At 36.5% G+C, this 24,707-nt stretch overlaps 1 protein-coding gene across 2 annotated transcripts in view; it reads left to right on the forward strand.

The window, feature by feature from the left end:
- The window catches only part of LOC146004224 (protein FAM136A-like), a 42,793-nt gene extending 19,532 nt beyond the window's left edge, over positions 1-23,261 (forward strand). For both annotated transcript variants that reach the window (XM_083142897.1, XM_083142898.1), the window contains exons 3-4: positions 7,844-7,921; positions 21,233-23,261. In XM_083142897.1, coding sequence (XP_082999023.1) covers positions 7,844-7,921; positions 21,233-21,358 — 204 coding nt within the window. In that variant the 3' untranslated portion in view covers positions 21,359-23,261. The remainder of the gene's footprint in view (positions 1-7,843; positions 7,922-21,232) is intronic.
- The last annotated feature ends 1,446 nt before the right edge of the window (positions 23,262-24,707 follow it).

Consider the following 24,707-nt stretch of genomic DNA (forward strand, 5'->3'; position numbering starts at 1 on the left):
TTTTTACTTTGTTATCAGCATTTGTTATTGATAAGGTGGGGTAGTGGTGTGCCTGTGGTTGAAGCCAATATTTGATTTTGATTGGTCTCAATGTGCCCCCAACAAAAAATTGGTAATAAAATTGTGCAGGGGACAGCATATATATTTTGCCACCTGGTGTAAATGGTGAATCATATTCTTTGTTGGGGATGCTGTACAATTCAAGAATTACTGTATGTTTAGGATTCTCGATTATGCCTGTTATTTCTTTTTCTGCTCTAAGCAATCTGCTTGTTACAGATTCAAGGTGCTCATTGATGGTCCTAACAACATCATCATGGCCTGGCTTGATCTTTATGTCCACAACAAGTTTCTTGTATTGTTGCACAATCTCTTGAAGCTGGGTGGCAAAAACAGACAGAGCATTTGCTTGATTGGATTCCATGGTCCCTAGCTGTTGCTTGATATTAGCTACAATTTGTTGCAAATTTTCAATAACTGCCAATTTTGAATTTTGAACAGTAAGATCATGGACCTGTCTTCTGATATCCTCAAACAGGGCATGCAGTTCATTAATATGTTGATTAGTTGGTAGAGTGGCCACTGTCTGAGTGAGTTGTTTGATCTCTGTCTGGATATTCTTGATATCTTCTGATTTCAATATCCTATTCACTGCCCTCTTAATATTTTTAAGTTCCTGTGATGTAGGCAGATTTGTTACAGTATTTTGCAAAAATTCAAGTGCCAATTTTACATTGTTTAATTCAGAAGCATCAGCCACATTTTGCATAGCATTTTGGAGCAGCGCTATATCTGCCTGAGTGGGTGTAGATTGTTGTAAAATTTCAAGTTTTGTTTGGATATCATCGATCAAGTGATGAAAATGAGATAGTTCAGATTCAGTGTTGAGGTTTTCAAGCTTTGTGATCTGTTCCTGGACAAGAGTGTCTACAATCCCGGGCAGGCGGGATTCTAGAGATTCTTGTACATTTGTCAAATCACTTTGCACTGCTGCTATTGTACCCTCAAGATGGGTTATGGTACTTTGAATTTTTCCAAAATCTTCATATGTTTCAAGTTGCAGCTTGATATTTGCAACACTCCGAGTTATTGCACTCAAAGCATCAGAAGATGGCAAGTTGTTCATAAAATTTTCAAGTGTCTCAATTTTTTCTTTAACCTCGGCTATGGCATTGTTCAGAGGGTCCAGATTAGGTATTTGGAGTGATTGAATCTGTTCCTTTAGAGTGGAAATCACTAGATCAAAATCTTCTTGTGATTTTATGCTTTTGACAATTGTTTGGAGCTGTGCCTGGACATTATTAATCTGTTCTTCCAATTGTTGTTTCAATTGCTCAGAGTTGGTGGCCTGGGTCTTAAATTTGGCTTGAAGAGCTGCTACAGCTTCTTCTAAACTTTGAAAATTATCCAATGTAGCCAAATCAGTATATTTTTGAAGCAGCAATTTGAGTTCAGAATCAATTTTAAGAAGAGGTCCATGCATTGTGATTGTAAATTTGTAATTTCTAATTGAAGACTGGCATTGAGTGTGGTTTGTAAAGCTTGTAAATCACTTCTTAATTTCTTGACTCTGACATCAAGCATAAGAATCTCATCACTGTGATCTTCATGTCTTGTATGGCCAAATATATCATTAGGCATTTTTGTTTAGTGGTTATTTATTATTGAATATCTGATTCTTAATTCTATAAAAAAAGGTATAAGCTTGTCATATGATCCAGGGACCTCAATATATAAGCAGTCACCAGCAGAAACAGTATATACAGTGCCAGAAGTCATGTTTGAGTGCTTAATTCTATAAATATTTCTCCCTACTGAAATTTTGACATTACCCTCAGGGGTTGTAATAAATTGCAATTGCCCACCTACAGGTAATTGATAATGATTTAAATTATTGTTAAATATGTACAATGTTTTACCTGTTTCATCATCAATATCTGTAAGTATGCTGTTCAGATGAATAATTAACAAAGCACTCAGTTTAGATATCATATCAGAAGAGGGTTGTGGTGTTGGCAGATCCATAATAGCCTGTTTTTTGAACCCAAATAAGTTCATAGGCATGTTTATTTATTTCAAATCATGCTCTGTAATTGGGCATTGATTACCACTTTTCAAATCACAATGCCCCCATGGTAGAGTATATATGCCACATGATAAAATGCATCTCTTATCATCATGTGGGTCCAGAGCCACTTTTCTTACAATATTGCTAGTTAATAAGTGATCCACACTCTGAATTCTATTTTCTGATGTTCTGATTGTGCTACATGATTTGAGGCAATTTTTGTAATCCTCAAATTCAAGCTCTTTGTCAACAGTTACTCTGCCAATGCCCTTGGCTTTTTTGGCAACAACACCACTACATGTTTCAAAACTGTACATCTTGGCCCTTAACCCAGCAAATGCCACAATAACATCACCAAGTGTCTCATCTTTTAACTTGCCAGGCACCTTTTTGTTGTGGGGTTGAATCTTTGTATGTTCACTGGTATCAAAATATTCAAGCAATGCAGGCTGTGCTATATCTTGATAAACATCTTCTGTTTGAATATCAAGAACAAAACTATCTGTGTCCATGTACATCAGTTTTACACGATCCTTATAAAAAGGCTTCAACACATTATAAAACAATTTTAACATGTGTAATTTGGCCAATTCCAATATCACAGCCCCTACATAAATAGGCTTATCAAATTTGATATTTGTTTTTTTCATGTTGAAAAGTGCCATATGCTCATCATAAATTCTTCTGTAATTGAAATTAGGCTTTGCAATCAATTTTTTGCTCAGGCTGGGGTCAGTAATTATTTTAACATCGGTATGTTTTCTGACATTTTCAATAGTTTTGCCATATACAGAATTGACCATCAATTTAAACAAAGATTTATCAAATTGGCTTATTGCTGATGTTCGAAGCTCTGTGTTTGTATCAATATATGGCTTCAACCATCTTGAGTGCCTGAACCTCAAAACTTTGCCAACTTTGCTCACTTGAACACCATGATGCATCAGGAACTGGAGGTTTTTGTAATATATGACATAACCCTGTTTCGGCTCTAAAGTCATCATCAATTTCTTCTGTTTAGAGCCAGGTGAACACTTAACCTCAGGAATTGGGGGCAGATCAGAAAATATGTTGTGTAAATCATCAGGAATTGTCAGATCAACCTCTAGGAACAGGCCATAGTTACTGTCATCAAAATCTTTAAGATCTTCAATATTGAAATTTTCAACCCACTCAAGCCCTGCATATGGCAATTTATCCATCATAGCATAACCATACAGGCTATTGGCATCTACATACAGTATATAATTTGATGGCAGTGCTGGATCATAATCGGGAATATATTTGTTATTTGCTCTGGCATATCTCTGAGAACATTGCACCATGCCTCCTCTTATACATTGTTCCATAAACAGATACATATCTTGATCCTGGATCAGATCCAATTGCATTTTAGTGTTTAAAAACATTGCAGACCATGCTAGGCCCGGAGCACTGTAAAAATATATTGGATCCAGCTCATAATTTTGCATGGAAGATTTTCTGAATGCCTGCAATATATCAGCTAAGAGGGTCACATCAAGTTTTAAATAAGCCTTGTGATAATCACCAAATGTCTGGCATTTTAAATTGTTCCACATCAACTGGGCATGGTGATAATCTTCATCAGTGATTCCAGATCCTCTGATTTTGCTGTAAAACTCTTGTTGTGGTGGCAGAGAACACTCATCAAATTTAGAAAAATCTGTAACATAATCATATGGATATACACCCTTTCGCCTAATTAATTTCAGGTCCTGATTTGGAAACAAAGCACATGTGATTTTGAATTGATCATCAGATAATTGAGTGGCCAGTGTAGCCAGGCTAGCCGATAAAATTCTGTATGAATCAAGAAATCTTAAGTGAATAGAAACACCATTAACTTTAATTATTTTTCTAATGGCAATATATTTCTCATCATTTTCTGCTAAAATATTTAAATTCTGTTTGTCAAACCCCTCGTACCTGATCAAATGATGAAAATCATAATTGGATGCACCATGGCAAAATATGGGGACAAATTTTTGTCTCTGGATCATAATATTGCAGCTTTTACACAGGGCCATTAAGAATTTACCATCTGTATGAGAATGGTGTTTCACCTTGTTATTTGTATCTGAAAATTCAGAATCACATACCGGGCATTTTTCTGCATTGTTGAAATCTTCAATCTGTTCCTCTGTTAAAGGCAACATGGGCTTTGATTTTAATAAGATATTAGATGCTATGTCATGGCACTCATTTTCTATTCTTTGTGCAAATTCTTTGATGGCATCTGCTCCCATGTATAAATATTCTTTACTAACCACACCACCCTGTACAACCACATAATAAAAGCTGGAAGGTTCATGTAATTGATATGGTGTAATTGAAGATTCCTCAGGGTCTGGGCTGCAGAATGCAAGAGGTTTGAGGTTTGATTCAAAATCACAGACTATATATGCTGGGTGTTCCAACAAGGCTTCAAACTTTTTGAATTTGGCATTTTCACTTGGCTTAGGCATAAGCATATGAACAGGTTTATGATTCCCACAGTATTTCAGATGCTCAATTAACTTGTTTTTAGCAATTTCTGCATTCTCTTCCCGAACCCCATTCACCATTTTTTGACCATCAAATACAGACAAACATCTTCTGCACAACTTGAATATTCTATGAGTTTTGTCTAGTTGTGTTCTGACTAAAGCTTCAAGATTATGTATCAGAGTGTAATGATTTGTGCCATCCTTTTCAATTAAGAGCAGATCAATCGGAATAGCAGATTCATCATCAAGTGTACTGATTCTCAGAGGATCTATCAAGCAATTGCCACGGTCAGTAGAACAAGTAAATACATTAATAGATAATTGTTTGCCATTGATGTGCCTGGCCTTTTTTTCAAATTTATCAATATTCTGAACAGACATTGGATATTCTAAACCCTCCATTGCTTCATTAAAAATATGTTCATGCTGTTTATAATAACTTATTCTCTGAGGATTCCTTGAAACTGTATACAAAGCAGCTAAAATACACCACAAAAAGCATTTCGCATCATTATTTTTTATATTAACCACGGTTGTTTTGTTTTTGATATTGGCAGGTAAAGGCACATAAGTGGAACCTTGTAATGGGCTGAATTCAGAAATATTAACATATAACTTGTGAGGAGAACCGCATAGGCTCCATCCTGACTCTTTTGCAGCAAATTCAGAGTGTTTAATATTCAATTGATCTATCAAACTGCTTATTATTTTGTCCGAATTTGCATTTGAATATACCGGTACAGTTTCTGTTATGTGGGGCTGTGTAAATTTTGTGCCATTTGGCTTCTTATATTGTGTAAACAATTTGAGAGACAGCTTATAAGAGCCATTTTGTGCATTTAGAATTGCCTGCACATCAGGATTTACACTGTTCAAAAAATTCTTAATACCACATTTTTGCTCTGATACAAACCGATAATCTCTTAATTGGCCATTAAAACTGCTACGGATGGGTTCATAGCGTGGCTGCTTTGCCGGTGAGGCATTAACAGGTGTTTCATGCTTCCTTTTCAGACCAGATGTAGATGGTTGTGGGGGCAATGTTGATGACTGTACATAAGAATTACACTTGTGCCATTTGTAATATGCCTTGCTTAATATTTTATGGCATCTTGGACACATTTTTGTAGCCTTTCTGCATTTCTTACGGTCACAAATAAACCGGTGCCTAGCCCAATTAGAACTAGATATATTTTTTTTGCATTGATTGCAATATTTCAAGTTTGGCATTTTTGTTGTTTGTTTATATATGGACAATATGCCAAAACAATTTATAACAGCAGTGAGTGGCTGAGCTAGTGCTTTTATACCCAAACAACAGCAATAACTAGGCTCTGGTGATCCCCAATATAAAATAGTTTTGCCCTTTTATGCTGTTGTACAACACACTTTATCAGGTTTCAAACCTCAGCTGTATATCAGCTAGCAGTGAATATTCTCAAAATATCACGTGTGGGGATATTATTCTGCCACATGTATTTCAATCTTACACATTTTGTCAGGCCTCAAACCCGAGCCTCTTGTTTACAAGGCACCAATATTAACACTTTGCCATCAGGGGAGGCATAACATTTTATCAGGATTCAAACCCGAGCCTCCTGTTTACAAGGTAATAAGCCATGGGACTATGTCCACATTTTATTGAGAACCCAGAGCTCATAGCTCTATATCAGCTAAATACAATTCAAAGTTGGACTTTGAAATTATGCAATGTATATTCTGTAAGCCCCGCTCGGGTTTATATTAACAAAACAAGACAAGACTAGAATTGTGCTCAGACTGTCTGACAACACGCAAGAGGCCAATATTCTCATTACTGAGAACTTCCCTTGGAGTCAATAACATGAAGGCATGTACGGGGGGGGGGATTTTCCCTGAAAGGGTACAATGTAGATTTTATCTCATGCATGCACGCATATAAATCTCCCAGGCCTGCATAATTAATTGCCTGCCGGGACATGGAACTGATCAAAAGATTAGAAAAAACATGCAAGCAGTTTGCACGCCTGCCCCTTGTATTGTATTGATGTGAATGCAAAAGCTCTTATAAGCATTTTTGGCATAGTTTTAAGTATAGTCAAAACAATATCAAGAGGGGCTTATTTTTGACAAGTTTATGAACAATAAACTGAGAGATGTAGCTTTTACACACATGGGCAAATCTGTCTGAGGGGAGTTCTACACTAGAATTCAAAATTCTTTAGATTTTAAATATGTACACACATAGCCGATTGGGCTATATGCCCTTTTTGGCTTAGTTTTAAGTGTAGGCAAATCTGTCTGAGGAGGTTCTTCTTTTCTACACTAGGATTCAAAATTCTTTAGATTTAAGAGCTTATCACACTTGAAGAATTGGGGAATAAGAGCATCTTGGCATAATTTTAAGTGTGGGCAAATCAGGCTGTTTAATTATATGAGCTCTTCTTTTCTACACTTATAAGTGGTGCTGATTGTATCATCAATTACACTACTGGATGCCAGTACAGCATTGTTCAATATGCACTCTGTCAGTATGAATAAGCCTTTGGAAGTATAAGACACCATGATTGATAGTTATATGAAGTGTTTCCCTGGGAATGGGGGAGAGATGCAGTATTATCTTGGCTTTCAGCTCTGGCAGAATCCATACACATTGCTGACAAACAAGATCTTTCAGGAATCCGCACAGCCAGAAATCACATGGGTTTAAGTCTGGAGAATGGGGCAGCCAGGTATCTGGAAATCCCCTGGAGATGACATGGTCACCAAACTTAGCTCGAATCACGTGACTTATCAACCAATATGTGTGTGGATTCTCCACCTTACATGAAAACAGGAGTCTGTAAATATCATTGTTATTGCAGGCAGGAACCACGTGCTGTGCAAGGAGTTGAGTGTTACTTGCACTTCTAAAGGAACATAATCATCATCAAGCAGTGTTGTGTTCTTAACCACTCTACATGCCAGATTTGGCACATGCTACTTCTTAATTTAATAAGCTCCTCAAAGCATTCTGAGGCCTAGAATGAAATCGGTGATGATTCCACACCAAACAGTGATGTATTCGGAAAGCAACATCTGTGTCAGTGCAACACATCCACGTGGTGGCAAAAATTTGAACTATTTTTTTTTGTCGGCATTCATTGCATTGACTTTATACCAAGTTTCACTGTAATCTATTGCTTTGAACCTGCTCCAGAGGGCTCTGAGTAGGAGAACTTTGTTCTAACCATCCTGTATGTGAAAACTGTATGTATGGAGCTTCTTCTAGACATAATTTTTGTTCCAGGACCGATTGCAACGGTGTGTGATGCAGTGTAATGATACAGTCAAGGACAAAATGGGGGCCAATCCTACAGAAGCAGAGGTTAGTATGCTCTTACATTCAAGTTAACTATTTGGTACAGGGTGTTTAAAAAGGTAACAACATGGTTTGAGTGTTGAGTTTACCTTTTCTTTAAACACCCTGTACTTTAATATGAAATAACTGTGTTTCAATTGTTAAGTTGAACTTGCTGTTAAGGAGCATAAAGTTGAACCATCAAGAAAAAGAAAAGCGGAAAATATATTTTCGTTCCAAATTCCAAAATGATTGTAGTGGTTAGCAATGTACTACAAAGAGCACAAAGTCCTGAAATTGAGTCTATTGAAGTTTCTTTGTATTTGTTCTCTCATCTATTTCATCAGTTTCTCTTTTAGTTATTGACTTAGAAAGACAGGCAGGTTTTATCAGGTATTTTTGAGGTATTCTTTTTCAAGCATTGGTGTTCAGGTAATTGTTTTCACTCAATTTCTAGGTGACCAGTGGACATACCTTTTGGGTTCATTCAAACCATCTTCTGGTTTTAATGAACAACAAATGTAAAGAAATAAAGACATTGTCCAATCAAGTAGATATTTAAGGGGGAGAGGGACAATTTCCCCTAGGTCAGGGCATAAAATTTCAAGTTTGAAATCAGTCGCCGGACTAAAAACTTTGGTCGCCATTATTTTATATTGATAAATAATAAAAATATGAGCAATTATTAAAAAGTTAGGAATTAATGTTTGTGTAGCGCTGTCGTTCTGCACTGAAGTACGACTTATCAATCGCAGCTGCTGGGTCAAACTCTGACAGGGAGGTTGGCGGGGGGGGGTCCGTTTACGAAAACTCTGAGCAAATCATCCAGTGTCTCAGTCTTCAGAGTTTTCCTGTAAGTAGTCTTGAGTCTGTTGTGACAGCTGAAACCTCCCTCACATGAGGCTGTGCTCATTGGTAGAACAGCACAAAATGTCAAAATCTGGAGCAAAGTGGAGGATCTTGCTGAACACTCTGCACTGTGGATCGGCACTGTGGATCTTCTCCAGCATCTGATTTAAAGCTGGAGAAGGAAACAAAAGTTTGTATTCTGTCCACTCTGCTGACAGAACATCCATTTTCTCATTATAAAGGCTCGGGTTCAAGTATATGTAGAGCTTCTTTATTTCTTCCGAAACTGAAGAATATTTTCTTTGGGAGGCCAACCCAAGGTGTCGAAAACATGCAGAGATGCAATCGCATCTGTTGACATAGACGGCAATGTTTCTGTGATGTACACCTTCACATTGTTAATTAAGTTTCCTCTAAATGTCTGAAACTCTTGCACATCCCTGATCTTCCCTGAAATAGATACATGGTCCAAGAAATCTTGTTTGCTTGGTCCAACATTAGATTCCAGGTCAGCCAAAACTGAAATACAGTGTTTGATTCTTATTTTCAGAGATGAAATCCAAAGATTCTTATTTTGTAGTGCTAAGCTTAAAGGCTTCAATTTCCCGTAGAAATCCAAAAGGAAGTACAGAAGCTTAACAAATTTAAATTGCTTCAAACTTTTCAGCAAATCCTTAGCTTTAGCGCCATCATTGTATTTTCTAAGGGCCACCTGTTCAAGATGGGTCACAACAGCTTTCCATGATTGCAAGAGAACTCTTATTGCACGTTCTTTGCTGGCTAACCATCTAATAGTGTGGATATCACTCAGTTTTAGAATTTCTTCTATAACTTCTGCCGTTTCTCTCAAGAGGTGAACTCTTGAGGCATTTTTGACACACATTTGAAACAACGAAACTTAAGTCGCCAGCGCAAAACTTTTGGTCGCCAATGGCGACCTGGCGACCGGAAATTTCGCGCCCTGCCCTAGGTCCTTCTCTCTCTCTCAGGCAGCTGTGGAGCACTGTTGCCAACTTAGCTCTTTTGGAGCCAGATTGGCTCTTTCATGCACTCGTTTGGCTGTAAACTGTGACACCCCCACTATGATACCATCACTAGCCCTGGACCACATAAACCAACTTTTGCCATGAGCATACATTTTGCACGTGATGTGATATTATTATATTGTTTGTCGTGCCCCATCCCCTCTTATCTCCACAGCTACTTTTATATAGCATTATGGCTGAGGTGAAGATGACAATATTGTTATCCGGTAATCCTTTATTTTCGATTTCATACGAATATTGGTGGATTATTGAGATGGGTGATGCTGTCAGATCTACATGGTAAAAACTAAGAATACATTGTCATCACTTTAAAGTTACCGGTAATAGCAGTACCAGCCTTCCTAAATCTAGCTCCTTGAAAGTCAACTTTAGCTCAATTTAAGGTGAAATTTACCACTTTTATGTTCATCAGGTTTGCAACACTGCTAGAATGGCTGTAGGAGGCAAGGAGAAATGCATTACGCTTATGGGGGAATTATTTTATTTGTTTTCTTGAGAATATCAAACTTCTGATGGCGGAAAAAACATATGATCGGGTAGAGGATCCATTGAAGATGATATTTTCACTAGAAAGAGTCGAAACTCCCATTTGTTTAGCCGTAACTTGAATTTGAAGTTGTTTCTCCATAAGGAATACATGGGATTCTGTAAATATTTATTCATCATATTGTTCAAGCACTGTATCTAGCGTAATAATGAATTTTAAAAACCGCTTCTACTTGCAACATGGGGAGAAATTCATACTCTCAAATTATGCGTGGATTTTCTTTAGTAGCAGTGCCCATTCCGACAATATTGAAATAAATTTGAAATTGTTACACCTCACCTTAAGCAGAAAATGGTGGCTTGACCAGTATTCAAGCCCAGCTGATGTGCCAGAGACCCTAGTCCGAGTCCTGGTCAAGTTTTTTTTTTTTTTTTTTGCCTAAATTTCTATAAAGTGTGTGTGTAGGACAAAAAGTGAGATTGTGTAACCCTTTGGATTAAAAATTTTATTGTCAAATAAGATGTCTACACAGTTTCAGGATTGTTGTTAGATACATTACTTCTTATATTATCTAGTGACCTGTGTTGAAACTTATGAATTTTAGGTATTGATTACGGTTAATCACAATGATGAGAACAAAGGAATAATCAGTGCTTTGATTGGTGTTCAAACCAAGGATTTTCAGCTTCTTAGCACATTTTTAGTTAATACCTTATCATGCAGAATTTTCATCTACACTGTTTCTGAGTATTGAAAAATGAATCAAGTTTGTTGCCTACCAATGGAGAGTTGTACAACATACCAGGGTGAGTCAAAGTTTCATTCATTTTTGCACATGGACATCGAGACTGGAAACACTAAACGTGACATTGGACTTATTCAGCAAAGTATAGGCCATTATGTTGTATGGTCTTCTGCCAACATACATTAGAGCCACGATCCCACGATGATACCATTCTGCTGGTTTTGAGGCTAGAAACTCGTGCACCCATATTTCCACAGCATCCAATTTGTTGAACTGTCGTACTTGCAGGAAATGTGCAAGAGAACAAAGCAAATGTAATCGGATGGTGCAAGATCAGGGCTGTAAGGGGGATGAGTGTGCTTCTCTGTGCTTTGCACCATGCAATGAAGGTGTATAGGGGCTGTGGAGTTAGGGCTCACACTTTATTTATCACGGCCAAAGGTGAGGGAGATGTGCTCAGCACCACGCCCCTTGGTACCTTTACCTCCAGAGTTTCCTCCAGGTACCCACATTGTACGACGCAGGGTGGCCACTGGAGCCGCTTGAACAGGTGAAAAATTCCCAGTTCTCCCCCACTGGTCATTGAATCCGGGTCTCTCGCATGGTAGTCAGATGTCCTTATGACTGCCGCGGCATACGGTGGATGAGGCAACACTTCGATGTCGACCTTCGGGTACGAGTTCCCAGAACACTGGACTATCAATATTCCACCATATGCACAACACGCATTGGCATACACAGAGGGAGCTGAAGGGACTACAGACAGGGTTCCCACACACCTGGAAAACCTGGAAATCTCAGGGAATTTGAAAAAAAAATACAAATCTCAGGGAAAATCTTGTAATTGATTAATGGTTCCCAATGTAGCAAAACTGAGGGATTATAATATGCTCCTGTCTGGATAATCCAAGCTCTTGTAGCATTTCTCTTTCAGCAAGGAACATATCTATTTGTTTGTCTGTTTCTTGTTTTTAAATGTGATTCCAGGGCTGGTGACCAAGTGTATACCCTCATAAATTTTGCACTTTTTAAAATTTAATTAACCAATTTCGATCTTTTACATGATGTAAAATATATTTCAAGATATATAAAATGCATAATAAAGATGACCTGATGTCTAAAGTTAACTCCTTATTAGGGAGTAGTTTTAAGTTTTTTCTTCCTTCTTTTTTTTTTTTTACAAAAAGGCATCTTGAACAATGCAAAAAATAGTTTTAAATTAATGCAAATTGATGTCAGAAATTCTGACAACTTGATTCCTTTGACAAAGATTGATATTGAAATTGGTGCCAAAGCTGCTTTGGAAGCTAAAGAGGTGAATGAAAAGGAGAAGCTTATGTTTTTACTAGCGGCAGATTTTTTTTTGCAACCAACAACAGAGAAGATTGTGGAACATAGTCCCCTTAAGTTCAGGTTGGTGAGACCCGCTAGTTGTTTAGTTCCGAAGCAAATGACGCAGTTTCGAAAGCAATGTGCTCAGCGCATGGAAGACCTGATACAGGAACTTCTCAGGAGAAAGAGAATGAAGGCTGTAACTGGTGATAAAGTAGTTCGCCAGTTTAAGACATTGTTGCACTATGTCAGTAGTGAAAAGGAATTGAAAGAGAAGTTTTGTAACTTTTCAATCAAAACTGATGCACTAGATTCTTTTTTTACAGGTGTCATGAAGGGCAAGAATGACTTCTCTGAGTTATGGAGCACTGTTAAGTTGGTTTTGATTTTATCACATGTCAATGCATATATGGAAAGTGGGTTTTCTGTAAATAAGCAGGTTTTAATAGAAAACTTGAAAGAAGAGTCTGTTGTGGCTATTTGGCAAGTTTATGATGCAGTGAAAGTGGTAGGAGGAGTGTCAAATGTAGAAGTAAGCAAAGATATGATCCAGAGTGTTACAGGTGCACGTATTAGATACGAAGAAGCATTGCAGAAGATGAGAAAGAAATGTGATCACAAAGAAAACAAAAGGAAAGAAATGAAACGTAAAGCAAGTGAGATCCGTGCTTTACAAGCCAAACAACAAAAGATGCAAGAAGAAGCAAAGGCTATTGCAGAACAATTAAAAAAAACTTGAAGCTTCTGAGAAGTAACGTTTCTTAATTTGCTGTATCAGACATGAAGTACATTTTTTGTTTTATATTTCATTCTCGGTAACTTATTATTCCTTTTTAAATCGGTACTAATAATTGTCACTTCATTTTTATATGTTTTAAAAATTCCAATAATTTGTTTGTCTTAAATATCATTGTACGCATTACAGATTAATTGATATTGTATCCATTTATAAACATCTATGAAAAGTGTGAAAATATTTCAATGTTCTATATCAGATATGTTAGAAATTGTTTCAGAGTTGTTTAAAGTTCTAGAAAACTGGTCATCTTTGTTCTTAATTACATGCAAAGAAGTGTAATTTTATTTTATTATTGAACTAGTTTTGTTATTTGCATCAGAAAACAACAGTAATAAAGAAGGTGGGGATGGTATGGCTATGAGGGGAAATGGAGGACGCCATTGTAAAATTATAGTAGTCATTTACTGTGCATTCAATACTCTGGAAAAAATATGAGGATTCTGGAAAACTCAGGAAAATCTCAGGGAAAATGGATTTGGAGTTTGCGTGGGAACCCTGTACAGACCTGCAGAAATTTTTAGAAAAATAAAAAAATCTAATGAAGGTAGTAATGAAGTCGGAAAAAAATCTTATAATGAGTGGCAGTAACTGTTTTTGTGTTTGAATAACTTTTAAAATGAAGGTTTAAAATGGTAATTGGAGCTCATATTTTATGAAAATAAAACACCAACAACGAGATATCACCGAAATTGATTTACTGGGATGCATTCTATGATCGAAGCAAATACTTAATCTCTCTGTTCAGTAAACATTAGGTTCATGGCAGTGAGCCTGCGTTCACATTCAGGTGTAGATATTTTGAGAATTTCAATTGAATTCACATAATCCTAGAATGAGGCGGAAATGTGTTTTGGATTTTCTTTGTAGATGTGAAAATCTTAACTAGTGTCGCACACATGCTTCCGCTTACATTCAAGTTCACCTGACATGTCTTCAAAAACACACGTTCTTAATCATCTAAATGCCATGTGTGTGCATTTAATAGGACTACATGTGAAAATAAACCTAAGTATTTTTATTGTCCACCAAAGATTGAAAAAATTTCTTTCCGACATATGGTTTTCCTCTAACTCTGTAACTATGATCCTTCATACACAATGAATCAGTCGTTTTCAATGTTTCAAGAGTAGCCATGTCAATTTCTTGCTTTGCTGTAAGAACTGAAAAATTTTGGTTTTGCATATAAGATAGTACTTTCAGTATTTGTAGAGAGTTAAAAATATATAGAAAATTCCATTATAATTAACTATACCTTGTCAAATGTTTTACCAATTCTTCAAACTTGAACCTCCCATGAGTCGATCAAGAACCATCTAGACTTATTTTTTAAAGACACAATGAAACACTACAGATCTCAAACAGGATTAAATGATGAAGCAACCCAACATACGTAAAAAACATCCTAGTTTTAGTAATCAATACAAATACACATGTGAAAAAATACTGAATATATGGCATCTAAAAAGAGAGAGCCAGGGGTGCCAACTTTTCAAAAACGTTGGTTGAGCTTAAAGACTTCAATTATAAGTTCACCAAAAATCTCATAAATTATTGGGCAGGCTCGGGCCTTACACAGTCACCATAAATTGCATAATGAAATATTTGTATGTAGCTATGATGCAGCAAACTTAATTGAATTCAACTGGAACACCATAAGTACGATATAGTTTTCAAGTGAGTTAAAAATAATGATCCATGGATGAGATGTGTCATTCATAACCAGAGATTTGATGTTTCAAAACAGGGGGGAGGGGGTATCCCTCCTATCGCCCCTTCAAATGAAAAAAATCAGATTTTTCGTTCCATCACATTCAAAATGATCCAAAACGAGGTCTGTTTTTAAAACAACCATAAATTCTAAAAAATAAAGGAATGAAGTATATTTGTGTATTTTCCAAAATTATATTATACTATATGTATATATGTAGGACGAATTTTGTACCTTCCAGTTGAAAAATGTTCCTGTGCCACTGAACACACCTCAAGTTCACAAGTTCAGCCCCTCCCGAAAAAAAAATCCAGACTTGTAAAATTAAAATTCGAAACGCTTTAATTACATTGTTTCCGCATAAACATATTTTTTGTATCCTGGAAAAGTCAGGGAATTTCACGCTAAATCATCACAGCGATACTCAAATTCATTTCAAACTCCCTGAAAAGCTTATTAATTCTGACATTTCGACTCAAGGAAGACCTTCAAGGAGAACTGCTGGGTATTTCATATTTTCCTTTCCCCCCTCTGCTTGAAAAGTTTTGATGTTATATTTGTACCTTGAATCACTGCCACAAAAAAAGTGATGTGGGTGACACTACTTCGCTTTCCTGACATTTTCGGCTAATCTGTTTTGCATCATCAACAATACACCTTACACCAAAATTTTGTTTCAAAATGGAGGTAAAAGTCAGGAGTTGTTAGTCTTGTTTGGAAAAAGTAAATATATTTAAATATTATAAGAAAGTCGTATCAAAAACTCATACACTCATTTTCTACAAAAATGTGCTAATTCGAAATGGGATCCATGATCCTATCTTCGAAATGTCAAAATTAATAAGCGGTTTGTGTAGAAAGTGAGTTTCCCTTCAATTACAGTAAAACAATATTGCACAAGTGTTCGAAAGTGCTCTTCAAAATTTCATGAGAACTTCATTTTTTATTGTTATTCGTTTTCATAACACATTTTGTGGATGCATCATATTGTTGTATACCACTCAGCATTTACAGACAACTTCTTATGTAATTTTTTTGCTCTATATTGAAAAATATTATTTTTCTCAAAGTATTACAAATAAGTGCATAAATTTTTACACTTCAATGTCAAAACACACCAGGCATTATGTAGGGGTCCCAGGCAGTAGCGTACGCAGGATTTCGTCAAGGGGGGGGTTATTTCTAAAACTTTCTCCAAATTCACATTACTTTTCATTTATTATACTTTAATTAAATAATAATAATCACAATTAATTAATAATACTTATAATTAATTAATTAGCTGAATTACTACTAATAATACTACTAATACCACTACTACTATTATGTAGTAGAGATCTACATAAATATACCATTTATGAAAACAATAGAAATAAATTTCTTTCTAATCATTCAATTTTTATCAAATCGTGGGAGCATTTTTTTGTTTTTGTTTTTTGTCTGGTCAACGAGGTGAGACATTTTAAGGGTGAAGAAAATCCATAAAACAAGAAAATATATTAAAATAAATTGAAATAATTAAAGTATGGAACTCATCCAAGAAGCTGCGGTGGTCTGGTCGGTACAGCATCTGACAATCACGCGGGAGATCCGGATTCGATTCCCGAAATTGGTTGGAATTTTTCCGGCTTTTTCCCCGCATAAATGTCCCCGATAATTCACATCTGGATTGTCTCGCTGTTCATGTAAAATTTTCACTTTTTGAGAAATTGTGTTGATTTGAGTCAAATCATTTGACATGGAATGACCCAACTATCTATATATAATCTTTAAATAACGGCCCTAATAACGGGTACACAGAAATATTCAGTTATGTCAAGGGGGACTCTCAGGCAAAAAGTTTGAGAAACACTGCCTTAATGGCATTTCGGATCTTATCTATTTCCAAATTTTCGGATCTGCACCCCACCCCCCCAAAATACCAAAATTGTTCACTACGAAGTTTTATTCCTGTATAGAGGAGTCCATTTTTGCTTTTCAAATATTTACAGCAAAAGTAATCAATTTTCCGTGAATTGCATAACACACAGGATACTTCAGACTTCATAAAGTGTCGCGTCGGTATATAAACTGTAAATTTCGTGTTTAAGAGTCTATTTCGCATTTTGCAATTCATTTCGCATCATTTCGTGACAAAACAGGGTAGGAAAATGCACCTCACACCTTTCAGAAACCTTAAAAATTAACATTGCAATGTGTTATTTCAAATTTAGTTTTCTTTTTGTCAAAATATGCATGCCTCTACCGATGATGCTACAGCCCCTACCAAAATTTTGAGAAAATCAGAATTTTCAAATAAAAATCCGTTAAGAACTTTAAAAAATCAAAATGTATAAATACGAAACCTCTTTTAAAGTGAGTCCCGATTACCATTTTTGTCTTTGAATACAATTTTAATAGACTGAAAAGCTCCAAAAATACGAAATATTTTATTATGCATCCTGCCCTCCAAAACGAAGCCATGTGTTATCCACATTTACTATTCCGGCCCCTCCCCCCGCAAAAAAACTGCGTACGCCAGAGTATTGAACATTGTTGCAACTGAAATACAAAACATTTTATTTCTCTTTTAAATCATAGTTACCCTCATATTTCACTTTCAAGAACTTGTGCTTATTTTCAAGGCATCACTCTGAAAGACGCGTGTGCTTGGAATGCTGTGCTTTTCTCCATGCTACATGGAAATAATAATTCAAATTATTATTATTATTATTATTATTATTAGTGGTGGTGGTAGTAGTAGTAGTAGTAGTAGATGTAGTAATAGTATTGTCCCAGATCTTTGACTGTGGTAAATTGGCCATTTAAAATTTTTTCCACACCATTTTTCATAATATTTCACAAGCTCAAGGGGGGGGTTTAAACCCCGTAACCCCCCCCCCCTTGCGTACGCCACTGGTCCCAGGTTCAAATCCCGCTCGGGCATGGTTGTTCGTAAATGTCTATTCACCAATGTCATCATTTCATCCCTCATCCCCATCTTCGCAAATTATCCAGGAGGCACAAAAGGCAAAGTAAAATAAAACAAATCAATCAACCAGGCATTATGCGGGTACCTTATGGAAATTCACGTCCTGGTGTAGCCTGCATGGGGGTCCGATGAATTTCAAATTTTGTGCAAAAAATAGTTACTTTCCTCAGTTATTTTCCATTTTCTTCTACAGATTTTTTTTCCATCAGTATTATATCCAAAAGTATACTGAACAAAATGAAGTATCATTTGTACCTCTAACGTTCTTAGTCCTGGAAATATAAAATTTTATTTAGAAGCATGTAGAATTTCCTGCTGAAAAAACGCTTGGCGTTCGTGCATTGAAAAAAAAAAAAATATCCGAAAGTATTAGTAATAACAGGGTGGCGACAGACCTGGAAAAGTCAGGGAATTGGAGAGGTCAAAAAAAGTCAGGGAATTTTGTCTTGATTGACCTTTTTTTTTTTTTAACTGTAGATGCGATGTGATGCAATGAACCTGCCAGACATTTGATTTTGAAGAAGTTGTAATAAGCACTGCACTTAAATGGGAAATCATCTTGCCAGCCTTTGGCATAAACTTTCAGGTGTCTATTATGCATTGGACACAACCACAGAGCCAGAAACAAGTGATGGAAAGTGAGGAAGGAGAAATTTCCAGTGAGGCAGACACATTTGATGAACCTCTAAATGTCACATTTAAAATGTATTGACATTTTTTTTTCTTGTCTATGGCAGCTATAAGGGGTTGGACCTGTCGACCAGGATGCACCTACTCTGGCACCGTCCGACAGATGTTCAACACTGTAGTACGGCATTGTGTGGACATTCTGAAGGAACATTGAAACAAATGAAGGCTTTTGTCCAATCTGAATTTTTTGTTGTATGCCGTGGAATGACATTTGATCTGCCATATATATTTTGGCTCCATTGATGCATGTGATTTTTGTCGGATAAATCTGACTAATGAAAAGATTCTCTCAGGCTATCGACCAGGTGAGTTGTGGAAAAGATTACAAGCTTTCGAAAGCTTGGAATCTTCTCCACAACTCACCTGGTCAATAGCCTGAGAGAATCATTTCATCATTCGTTGCCAGGAAAGCTTCAAGTCTTACTTAAATCTGGCTAATGTCGAATTGCGACAAAATGTCTCACTTCTCACTTTGGCATAAAAATGCATGCATGGCACTCTTATGTATCTGATTTTTTTTTGTCTGATGTAGTACATTTTGTCAGACAAACTTTCAGGCTCTCAATCCTAAAAACATATCATTTTCGTCAGTAATCAATGTTCCTCTGCCAGCTCTACTGAATTTTCACTTTTCGTCTACTGTTATTGAATTTAACAGGCTGAAGGTTTATACGATCACGTTCCAGAAAGTACTTTCCAATTGGCCATAAATTAAAACACAAACTTTGGTAATAATTTACATTTTATTGTCTTAATTACAGTGACCCATAACTTACTTTTCGACATATTCACCACCGTTCTTCAGGTATTTGTTGTGGTGTGGCATTGAATTTTGTATGTTCTTGTGATATGTCTGCCTCTAAAAAGTAAAATCGTCTGTACAGCAGCGCTACTGTCAAAATGTATGTACTGCCAGAAACTGCTTCAGATGAAGAAAGATATGAAAGTCGTAGCACGTGAGATTGGGCCTCCCACTTAAAGTGATGCAAAAGAGCCCACTTGTGGTCAGGTGTGTGGGGTAGTGCATGATAGATCTGCATTCCATGAATTGTATGCATCATCGTCTGACCATACTGTCACTAATGACATCCAGTCCTTACACCTCTCACAAGTTCCGGTGGATCTTTGCTGGCATCCACTTCTGAGCATGCAAAAATCTGATCACGGTTTTGAGTGTAAAGCGGACATTATGTGTTGCCATGTTCACATCAAACAATCCGGGAATTCACCATACCAATATCTCAATTATGTGTGCATGGATTAAGTTGTTTGTATGCTTTATATAGAGAAGAGAGAGAGAATACAAGCACAAAATTTCTTCATTATAAACAACTAATTTACTCCAATCTCGTATATTTTAAAAATAATCAAATATTTTATTTAAGCCTGCTTGCAAATGAGATAAGCCCTGTAAAAGTCCCTCCCTAGCTTGTGAATTGTAATAATTTTCCAAATTCACTATTTTCAGAACAAATACAAATTGTAGAGAAATGTAATTCAATTTCTTGTAAGCTAATATAGATACTTAATACAGTCCATACCTGAAAGCTGTACGAGTTTATTTTCCCTGTACAAATACGTGGATTTAGTTCAAAATTGTCAGGGAAAAATGCAACATTTGTCCTGTAAAAGTCAAGGAATTTAATTTCTGCTTGTCTGTAACCACCCTGAATAAGTGTGTAAATTTTTCTACATTAATGGTAAACATACCAGGCATTATGCGGGTACCTTTCGGAGATTCACATCCTGGCGTAGCCTGCGTGGGGGTCTGATGAATTTCAAATTTCATGTAAGAAAATAGTTACTTTCCTTTTTTTTCTTCTGACTGATTACGGATTTTTTTAAAATCAGGACTATAGCCCAAAGTATACTGAACAAAATGAGGTATAATTTGTACCTCTAACGTTCTTAGTCTTGGAAATATAAAATTTAATTTAGAAGCATGCAGAATTTCAAATTTCCTGCTGAAAATGCGCTCGGCGTTACTGCAAATACCTGGAAAATCAGCCTTGGCATCTAAGGGTTGAGAGGAGACACCTTCAAGAATTCCACACATCTGGCAACATCATTCCCATAACTTAGTTATGTAAACATTAGAAACTGTATGACATGTCTATCGAATGAGTTTAAAGAGATAGATATATATGTTGGATTCAAACTTTACTTCACTTTTTTTTTATTGTGTTAATATAACCTAAAGCACTGCAGATAGGCTGTGAAGGTATAATAGAAATGTTTGAATATTAACAAATAATACAATAAATTTTATTTTAATAGTGGTTTTTATTCCATATGGTGAGGATTTGATCTATTTTCCCAGAACATTTTCGGGATGTAATACTATGAAGATACACACAACCTTACATGGTTAGCCACTATACACTCGTATTCACATAAAGTGGCACATTTTATAAGGTTGGACAGTTTGAGCTTGTGCCGCTATATCTGAACAGGAGTGTACAATAATGCCACAAGGAATAAAGGCCATTAACAAAATATAATTTACTGTATTATTTCGTAATACAGTAGAACCTCAGTGTTACATTTTTCCAGAGAGCCAAGGTGAAAAAAATTATAAGTCCACAATAATGTAAAATTAGGAATATAAAATAGAGTTTTCATTGTATGCAACAGTGGTCATGCAAGCATTGATAATAATAATAATCATGCATTGTATGTTAATTATAATTATGGTTTTGTTTCATTTGCAGATCTCTCGTTATAGTTTGGAGTTCGAAAAATGTGCTATTAGATGTGTAGACACACACATAGACTTGATACCTAATTTTGCAAAGAAGGTTAAGGAAGTTCTATCAAAGGGAGCATACCAGAAATAATAATGGTGGAATTTAGGATATGCAGAATTGTCGGTAGCAAAATGTGTGCATAGTCGAAATGTGGTGAGTGACTGTTTACTGTAGTGCCAGTATCCTGTCTCCATTGAAATAGCAGAAAGGGGAAAATGGATGTCCTAGTGTATATCATGTACTAAAAGCAGGTTAGATGTTCTCCTATTGCAAATTGAAAAGACGTTGTTCTGTGAATGAAGAGAGTATAAAGAAACTGTCTCTTTTGAGTGTATAGTGTCCTAAACTACATGAAATCACAATTTTTATATTGGTGTATTTTATGTGATAAGTAAGGATTTGGTTTTGTTGTACTTATGTTGACATTTTGATAAATATTTATAGAACAGACATGTCCTTCCCAATATCACGAGAGTGATATAAAGCAGTATAATACCATGTGAGGGATTGGTATATATATTTTTTAATGATTGTGTAGTACAGTGTTGATGGATTGGATGTTCATAATAATGACTCGTTTCCTGCCTTTTAAATATCGGCCCCATGTTAATTTTCAGAGGTTCATGGAAGTTGTACGCAGAGGCAGCAGAAAGAGAAATTGTGCTTTGAAAGTCTAAAAATAGGAACTATTACTTTTTTAAAAATTTCTACATCGTAGGAATTAATCTGTTATGTCACCTTCATCCTATTGCATAAATAATTGTAAATATTAAGAGCAAATCAAAGAAAAATGTACTAGGCCATTCAAATATGACCGGTACTGATTTTTTTTCCAAACAACCTGCCATGCACAGCAGCCCCTTACCCTCCCTCCCGCACAGATTAGAACCTGCTCAGTCGTGTTTGAGTGTTGCTAGAGTGATGAGCGAACAGAAGGTGCCACGGAGCATGGAACAACTCATTGTGATCAAATTTCTTGTTGGAGAAAATGTCCAGCCATCTGAAATTTTGCAGAGACTCAAACAACAGTATGGGGAAGAGTGTCTCTCACGAACCTGTGTGTTTGAGTGGTGTAAGTACCTCAGAGAGAGAAGAGAGCGCGTGGAGAATGAACCGCATGATCGTCAGCCTGAACTGGCCTGTCTACCAGACCCAAGGAAGCGTGGACAACCCATTTGGTAGGAAACGTTTTTTTGGGACTGGCAGGAGGTTATCCATGTAGACTTTCTTACAGATGCCAGAACAGTCACTGCAGCTTATTACTCACAACTCCTGACAAAAGAAGTGAAGGAAAAGATTCGATCCAAGCAGAAGAGAGGTGGAAAGAAGGTAGTCTGCCAAAACAACTATGGCAACCATCAGCAAATTGAAATGGGACCTTCTGCCACACCCGCCATACAATTCCGATTTGGTCCCAAGTGATTTCTACCTGTTTGAAAGGCTTAAATCAGATGTGAAGGCATGTGGCTTGCAGATAACGACGCCATCATCGACAGTGTTCAGGAGTGGATATGCAGCCAACCGAAAAACTTTTATGAAAAGGGCATTAAGTTGCTTCGAGAACGTTGGAAAAAATGTATGGACTCTGGAGGGGAGTACTTTGAAGGGTGACATATACAAATGAGTATTTGACAATAAAGGATTTGGTAAAGAAAATCAGTCCCGGTCATATTTTATATAGTATATTTGGGAAGATAAGCAAATTTAAGTCCATGCAGAGGCTTCTGGAATCTACCAAGTTACAGTGTGTTGCTTTTTAATACTGATACATCAAAATAGCAATTTCTCTAACAAATATGAGTATATGCGATAGAAAAACAATGGTAATCAGTACCGACAAATATGTAATTACTAATAGCTTGAAATTGAATAGAGGATCCTGCCATTTAGTTATTGTTCTTAACATAGGTGTGTGCACATCTGGTATGGGGAGAAAAGTATTTATGAAAATACAGTCTGGGAAAGAAAAACTACATTCCATCTCTGTACTGATGCATACCAGGGTGGCTACAAACAAGCAGAAATGAAATTCCCTGACTTTTCCAGGTTTTCCAGGACAAAATTTACATTTTTCCCTGACAATAAAAACTAAACTAAACCGATGTTTTTTGCAAAATGGAAATAATAAACTCATACAGATCTATGTATGGTTTTGTTAAGTACGAACATCATCTTCTATGAAATTGACTGAATTTCTCTATTCTCTATGATTTGAATTCAAACTGCAAAATAGTGAATTTGGAAAATTATTACAATTCACAAGCTAGGGAAGGATTACGGAATTTTGTCATACGCAGTAAGTTTAAAATAAAATATTTGATTATTTTTAAAGTTACGACTAAATGAGATAAGAGTGAAGAGTGATTGATTAAGAAATACAATTTGTAATTTATCAGTCTCCTTATACATTCTCGGTATTATATGTTGATATTTCCACTGAGGTTTGGAACCCTCTGCTTGCAAGAACCATGAGTGCGGACTCATTTTTCAATGCATAAAGCTACTTCTCTCATCTCTGCAAAGCAAACAACTTAACTCTTGCATATAAGTGAAACAACTGAATCGAACAAAATAAAGTGTCATATTTCCTTACATTATCAATGGGATTTCTGCTTCAGTATAGTATATCCAAGTGAAGTTCTGTGAAACTGACAACATACAGTTATACCATTAATGCCGATGAAAAGGGTATGTAGGTTGCCTATTAGAAATTTAACGCAAGGAATTTATAGAATAGCATTGTATAGGTACCTGATTTAGCTAACCACACATTAAAACAGGAACACTAATAATATAAGTTTCTGAAAGTTCATATACGAGGGGAGTGCTGAAAAAAGCTCCAATGGTGCCTATACGCAGCACTAGTGGTCGGAGAGCGACACACACACATGCAGGCAGGAAGAAGTGGCATATAGCTGTAATCTTGTACAGTTGCAATGCAGCCGTTTTAGGACAGTTCTATTTAGGTTAAAGATTGCAGCTCTCACACAGTCTCCCACCGACTGCAATGTAGCACGCTCAGAATTTGGCAAAGAGCCACCAGCAATCGTGTGAGGTGTGCAGACCGGATAGTATGGTCAAACGATGGTGCAGACAATTCACGGAAGGCCAGTCGAATGTGCACAACCCCATACAGCTGAGTACACACGGGTCCTTTGCATCACTTCAAGTGAGAGATTTTGAACCACTCTCTGTACAGCCCTGACCTTGAATGTACAGACTTTCATCTCTTTGTTTAACTGAAGAGGTCTCTGGCAGCTACACTGTGGTAGAGATAGTTTCAGTCTTTGCCGTCAGACACATATGCCATGGGCATACAAAATTTAGTGCCATGCTACGACGAATGCTAGAACAACGGTGGTGATTATGCCAAAAATTAGGTTAGGACTCACTGTTACTAATGCAATGACTTACAACTGATATTCTTGTTTTATTTATG

The sequence above is a fragment of the Lepisma saccharinum genome, chromosome 21 (assembly GCF_977018435.1).
Source record: "Lepisma saccharinum chromosome 21, izLepSacc3.1, whole genome shotgun sequence".
In the NCBI taxonomy this organism is placed as follows: Eukaryota; Metazoa; Arthropoda; class Insecta; order Zygentoma; family Lepismatidae; genus Lepisma; species Lepisma saccharinum.